Source organism: Suricata suricatta, chromosome 7 (genome assembly GCF_006229205.1).
Source record: "Suricata suricatta isolate VVHF042 chromosome 7, meerkat_22Aug2017_6uvM2_HiC, whole genome shotgun sequence".
NCBI classification, from domain to species: Eukaryota; Metazoa; Chordata; class Mammalia; order Carnivora; family Herpestidae; genus Suricata; species Suricata suricatta.
In genome coordinates this window covers 100,616,515-100,624,006 of record NC_043706.1, presented here as the reverse complement: position 1 = coordinate 100,624,006, position 7,492 = coordinate 100,616,515, and the positions used below count along the sequence as shown (strand labels likewise).

The 7,492-nt window shown below is 37.1% G+C and overlaps 1 protein-coding gene across 1 annotated transcript in view; it reads right to left on the bottom strand.

Moving 5' to 3' along the window:
* The window catches only part of LOC115297071 (amine sulfotransferase-like), an 18,078-nt gene extending 10,841 nt beyond the window's left edge, over nucleotides 1-7,237 (bottom strand). The window contains exon 1 of the mRNA XM_029945535.1: nucleotides 7,066-7,237. Coding sequence (XP_029801395.1) covers nucleotides 7,066-7,207 — 142 coding nt within the window. The 5' untranslated portion in view covers nucleotides 7,208-7,237. The remainder of the gene's footprint in view (nucleotides 1-7,065) is intronic.
* Between the last annotated feature and the right edge of the window lie 255 nt (nucleotides 7,238-7,492).

Here is a 7,492-nt window from a genome sequence, read left to right as displayed (position 1 = left end):
AGGAACCTCCACACTGTTTTCCAGAGTGGCTGCACCAGTTTACATTGCCACCAACAGTGTAAGAGGGTGCCCATCTCTCCACACCCTCTCCAACATCTATAGTCTCTTTCTTTGTTCATTTTAGCCACTCTGACTGGCATGAGGTGGTATCACATCTTTCTTTTTAATGTTTTGTTTATTTTTGAGAGAGAAGAGAGAGAGACAGCGTGATCAGGGGTGGGTCAGAGAGACAGGTAGACACAGAATCTGAAGACAGGCTCCAGGCTCTTAGTTAGCTGTTAGCCCAGAGTCTGACATGAGGCTTGATCCCAGGTACTGTGAGATCATGACCTGAGCTAAAGTCAGAAGCCCAACCGACTGAGCCACTTAGGTGCCCTGACACCACATCTTCTTTTCCACTCATCAGTCAATGGACATTTGGGATCCCTCCATAATTTGGCTATTGTCAATAATACTGCTTTCCACTTGGGGTCCATGTGCCCCTTCAAATCAGTATTTTTGCATCCCTTGGGTAAGTACCTAGTAGTACAATAGCTGAGTGATAGGGTAGTTCTATTTTTAACCTTTTCAGGAACCTCCGTATTGTTTCAACTGTGGCTACACCAACTGACATTCCCACCAGCAATTTAAGAGGGTTTCACTTTTTCTGCACCCTTGCCAACATCTGTTGTTTCCTGCACTGTGAATTTTAGCTATTCTAACAGGTGTGAGGTGGAATCTTGTCACGGGTTTGATTTATATTTCCCTGAGGATAAGTGATGTTGATATGTTTTCTTTCATCTGTTAGCCATCTCAGTGTTTTTTTAGATTTTGGTTACTAAGCCTTTTTCAGATATTTCATCTGCAAATATCTTCTCTCATTCCTTAGGCTGTTTTTGGTCTTTTTTAATTACGCAAAGAGTCCTTGTTAATATTTCTTGCAGAGCTGTTTAGTGGCCATGAACTCCTTTATTTTGTCTGGAAAACCCTTTATATCTTCTTCTATTCAGAATGGTAATCTTGCTGGATAGAGTATTCTTGGCTGCATATTTTTCCCATTCAACACATTGGCTATACAATGCCATTCTGTTCTAGCCTTCTAAATTTTTGTGGATAAGTCTGCTGCTAATGTTATTTGTCTTTCTCTGTAAGATAGGGATTTCTTTTCCATTGTTGCTTTTAGAATTTTTTCCTTATCTTTATATTTTGCAAAATGTTCTATGATATGTCTTGGTTTGGCTCTGCTTTTGTTGATTTTCTGAGCATTCTCTATGCCTCCTGGATTTAGATGTCTGTTTCCTTCTCCACATTACAGAAGTTTTTAGCTACTTTGTTCGAATAAAACTTCTTCCCCCTTTTCCCTCTCTTCTTCACCTGAGACTCCTATGATATGAATGTTGTTACTCTTTTTCAAGTTTTCGGGTTTCCTATGTCTACATTCATGCTCCAATATTTTCCTTTCCTTCTTCTTTTCAGCTTCATTATTTTTCATAATTTTCACTTTTATATCACATATTCATTCCTCCACTTTTCCATCCTGTGGTCCTTACATCCAAAGAGTTTCACATCTCAGTTAAAGCAGTTTACATTGCAGCTTGACTAGTTTGTATGTCTTTTATCTCTGTAGTAAGGGGTTTTTTGGTGCCTTTTATCCTTTGTGCAAGCCCAACTAATATTTTTATCATTATTGTTTTAAATTCTGGATTGGGTATATTGCTTATATCTGTTTTAGTTGGGTCCTAAGTCACCTTGATCTCCACTTATTCTTTCTTTTGGCATGAATTCCTCTGTCTTGGCATTTTGGATAGGTGTCTTTATTTTGTGACTTAGAAAAGCTTGTTATGATTCCTGCTCCTGAGAACAATTGCTTTATAAAAAAGACCAGGGACTGACATTTCAAGAAATGTTTCTGGTGCATGCTGTATGCACTCTGCTATTGTGTTTAATTGCTCTTTCCCTCAGGCCAGGTATCTGTAGGATTTCAGCTTACCTGAAGTGTGAGTATTTTGACCTTTTCCAGTGTGTGGAGAGTTTTAGCTAGATATATTTTGCTCTGCTTGTTAAAAGAGGCCAGATCCAACTTCCACTAGATCTGAAGCTTTACAGCACTCTATGATCAGTAGACTTGGTGCATGTTGGGGATTTGTGTAGGTTTCTGGGGTAGGGGCCTGCTGCCACTCTGCCTTTCAGGCACACTTGCCCTAGGACAGAAGCACCGGCAGATGGCAGGGCAGTGGGACTGGCTGTAAGCAGCTGACGCCTCCACTATGGGTGCTGTGCTGCTCACTGTAGTCTGTCTGTACTGATGGTTGGGGGTAAAAATGGTGTCAACCAGCTCTCTTTTCCTTGGAGAGGGAAATTCATGCCCACACCTGTTCTGGAAACTCTCACAGAAGAGCAAACAATCTCTCTTCATTGTTGAAGGCATCCCTCAGATTCGTGCCTTCATCCAGTCTGTGTCTGAGCCATCTGCCCACCTAGCAGTGTAGGGCTCCGTGTTTTATCTCATGCATGCTGACTGGGTTATAAAACTCTAAGTTTTAGAAACAGATATAGCATAGATTCATGGGGGATTCATGGGGGAGGGACTCTCACACTGGCTGGTACCAGTTTGTCCAGGGCAGTATCACAAATGCACAGAGGCGTGGTGTGTATGGTAAAGCACAGCAAAAAGCCAGGCCCAGTGGCTGCCTCTGCTTGTGTGCTGATGAATTGGCAATGAAATCGTGCCTGCAGGCTCTTTTGTCCCTTAGAGTTGGTGCCATCAACCAAATGTACTCCATGAATGGGAACTGTCTTTCCCAGTGCAACACAGAGGATCCTCAGGCCACACTCTCCACTTCTATGCCTCTGCCCTCCATCTCCACAAGAGCACCTTATACCCACCAGACTCCACCTTGGTGACGGTGGGTAATTTGAAACCTTTAGACTTTGAGTTCTGCACTTGTAAAATCCTGTAATAATCATCCCATCTAGTTTTTCCAGTCAATGGCTTTGGGGAAGTGTTCTCTTGTGCAATGCCCTGCACTCTGCCCTCTCTCTCTTTCTCTATCTCTCTATTTTTCTCTCCTCTGTCCCTAATCCGGTCTCCCCTCCCTCTGAAGTACCAGCAATAGTTCTCTTGCCGAAATCACATTTCCATACCTCCCACCTTAAATGATGTGGCCTCCTTTCTACTTCTTTTAGGCAGTTTGCTCACTCCATCATCAGATATTTCCTGGATATTGAGAAAGATTTAATATTTCTCTAACTGTGTTAAAGAAATGAGGCAAGCATGGGGAACTTCTATTATCCTGGTACCTTGACTCTAGAAAGCCATCTTGAAATTTCTTTTTTGGACATTTGTTTAACAAGTGTTTCAGCACTGTTCAGTCACAATTACTTTCCTCTATATTTTTCTAATAGAATTTGTTGTATATGTTTACCTTTAACCTTACTGTTTTAATACACTTTGGGTTCACTCTTTTATGTGGTGTTAGGGATCCAGCTGTATTTTCTGCATATAGTATCCAGATTTCCCAACATTATATATACTGTGCTTTCCCCAATAATAGATGGACTGTGCTTAAATTTATATTGCATCTTCCTCTACACAGGAATTGCACTGAAGTGTTTCCTCTTAGCCTATCCTACATGTTCTTGTGCAAATAATGAACTATTTTTCCTAATTATGACCTTGTAATAAGGAAACAAAGTAAATGAGCACATACATGGTGTATTTTAATGTGGTAAGTATCATATTCTGGAGGAAATTAGAATAGCAATGAACATTTTGAGTTTTTCAGTGGGGCTGAATATTTAAATATAATCATCCAAAATTCTATCATGAGAATATAATTTTTAATAGGGAGCCAAAAGAATAAAGATAGTAATCCATCCACATATTTGGGGGAAGAGCATTACAGGATAGGGAAACTAAGAGTACAAGGAGTCTAGGGCAGAAACAAGTCTGTTATATGGAGGTTGAGCAAGAAAACCAGTCTTAGTTTGGTAAAATATGAAAACTATTTTTTTCTAGGGGTGCTTGTGTGGCTCAGTCAGTTATATTTGTGAATCTTGATTCCTGTTCTGTCCTCATCAGAGTTCATGATATCAGGCCCCTCCTCAGGCTCTGCACTGAGAGCATGGAGCTGCCTAGTTTTATCTCTTACTGTCTTTTGCCCCCATTCTCTCTCTCTGACAAAATAAATAAATAAATTTTAAAAAAAACCTAGTTTTTTTTAACAAACTTAGACAAAATTAATATAAATGCTTCACTATCTCTTCCAAAAATAGACAAGAAGAAAAACTTTAAACTCAAGGTCCAGAATATGTGATGAAAACTAGACAATGACATTACAGTAAAGGAATATTAGAGGCCATTATCTTCATGAACATAGATGCAAAAATCCCCCTCAACATATAGCACAAGTTAGATTTCAATTATACTTTAATCCACCATCATCAAGTACAATTTTATCCAGGGATACTAGTGTGATTCAGAATCTCCACATCAGAGCAATACACTGCAATAACAAAATCAACTATAAAAACCATATCATCATCCCAGGAGATGCAGAAAAAGAATTTGGCAAAACTGAACGTCCATTCAACAAAATGGTTATTGGGGGAAATATCTCAACTTACAAAATGCCGTTTATGATAACTTCACAGCCACCATCATACCCAATGGTAAACATCTGAAATGTTTTCATCTAAGATCACAACCAGGATAAGGGTGTCCCTTCTCATTCATTTTATTGGAAATCTTTGACTGAGTGACTAAGCAAGGAAAATAAAAGTCCTCTGAGCAGAAAAGGAAGAATAAAACTGTCTCCATTTTCAGATGATAATGATAGAATACAGAGAAACTCCCAAAGACTCTACCACAAATAATGTGAGAATTCATAAGTGAAGTCAGTTATATTGCTAAGCTGAAGAATGTGAAATCAGTATACAAATATAAATTGCATTTTTATACACTAACAAAAAACTATCAGAAAGATACAGAGAAATTAAGAAATATCTCATTTATAAGAGCATCAAAAATAATAAACATGTATAGGAATATACTTGTCCAAGGAAGTAAAAAACAACAAAGGACAGGTCATACTTTCTTAAGTTGTATTTTGCTGAGTTGAAACATGAAATGTCAAATACTGATAATATTCAAAGTTAAGTACACTGAGTCATTGAAATGACTGAAATATTGTAATGGATTATCAACGTTATTGGAGTCTTTACCGAACTTAGAAACATCTGTGTTCATTGTTAACATGAAACATGTAAAAGGTTCTTTTTCTCTTCAGATGCAGAGCCTAGATAGAATTGATTTAAAATTTAAAGCATTTTTAGAAGAAAATTTCAGTGTTTTAGAAGTTAAACATGTGGCAAAAACTATACTTGTCACTTTTTTTCATGTTTTCTGTTAAAGACATAATGGACGCTAAGGTGTTTAACTGAACTCACAATAAATGTCTCTGCAAACATAAAAATAAAAAATAAAATATAAAAAAAATAAAATTCAAATAAAGGCTTGTACATTGAAAACTAAGAGATACTGCTAGAAGAAATTGAAGAAATCACAAATAAATGAAAAGACACTCCATGTTCATGGATTAGAAGAAATAACATTGTTGAAATGTTTCTGCAACACAAAGAAATGTACGGATTGTATGCAATTCCTATCAACATTACAATGGCATTTATCATGGAAATAGAACAAATAATTCTTAAATTTGAAAGCACACAAGATCCCAAATAGCTAAAGCAGTTTGGAGAAAATAGAACAAAGCCTGAGGCATCAGACTTCTTGGTTCCAAATAATATTACCAAGTGACTCAAATCACAACAGTATGGCATTGGAATTTAAAAGAAGACATTTTGATCAATGGAACAAAATAGAGAGCCCAGAAGTAAGGCAGCACCGGTATGGTCAATTAATTTACAACAAAGGAGCCACAAACATACAATGAGGGTAGGAAAGACTCTTTAGTCTTGGGAAAATTGGATAGCGACATGCAAAGGAATGAAACTGTTCACTCTGCTGCAAGATACACAAAAGCTACTGCAAACAGATTAAGAGCGTGTATATAGTCCTGAAAGCATTAAATTCCTAGAAGAAAACATAAGTTGAAGACACTGGTCTTAGCAATGGTTTTGTATGGACTGGGGATATCCCACCATAGACAAATGCAACAAGAGCAAAATAAGCAAGTAAGAGAACATCACACTCAAAGGCTTCTGTAACGCAAAGAAAACTAATGACAAAACGAAAAGACAACCCATTAAATGGGAAATTATTTGTAAATTATTTATGAAATGAGAAATTAATGTCCAAAATATATCAAGAACTCATAAAACACAATAGAAAAAAATAACAAAAATCTGACTAAAGCATGAGCAAATTATTTGAATAGACATACATGTACATATGTTTTGCCCTGATATGATTGCTGAGATGAAGTGTGACCCAAATAATTTGTGACCACTACACATTATGGTACTTAATATAAGCTCTTTATCCTCCTTCTCATATACGTAATGATTAAATACAGCTTCAACAATATAGCTGAAGTAGCTGCCTAACTAGTAAATATTCCTGCATCCCTTCCCAGCTTACTCAGCAATTTAGTGTTCAACAGGTCATCTTTAATCTATCTACTTTCAATATTTTCTCCGTTTCCTTGACCACATCAAAAATAACTTACAGGTACTCTGAGAAAGACTTTAATAAGAAGTTAAATTCAGTTAATTCTATAATATCCAACAGATTGTGTATGTCTATATATAATACTGGTAAAAAGACTGAGCTACCTGTTAAAAAAGTTATTTTATGTCTTAGGTTAACTACTAGAATACAGATGTTGGGGGTCCTGCATGGCTCTTTCAGTTAATCATTATGGTCATGATCTCACTGCTCATGGGGTGGGCCCCTGGGTTGGGCTCCAGGCTGACAGCTTAGAGCCTGGAGCCGGATTTGAATTCTGGATCTCCATCTCCCTCTGAACCTCCCCCACCTGTACTTTTTCTCTGTCTCTCTCTTTCTCTCTCAAAAATTAATAAATAATTAAAAATAATTTAAAAAATGACGAATACAGAACTCACCAGATTTGGGGTATGTGATTACGAAGACATCATCTTCTCTAATTTCAAAATCCTCTAAATTTTCTAATAAACCAATACGAAGTTCTAACCGACCAAAATAATATCCTTTATATTTGTATAAACTTAAGTCTGGGTTTTCCATATTTCAGTTACCTGTTAAAGACAGAAAAAAATTATTAGAATAAAATTTAGTAAAATATTATGAAGTCTTCCTTTCTGTATCTTCAGTTGTTGGCCACATGCTGAGAGAAGAAATTGATTTTTTGTTTTCTCCACAAACACAGATAACCAGCAGACTTTGAAAGCTACTATCTTGGATTCAAGACATGTGGAGTTTGACCCAATGCCCAAGAATCCGTTGTTCATGGCTGGGTCTTAGTTTTATGTGTGTGTGCTACATTTATGTAACTACAGGGAAAGTAGTTAA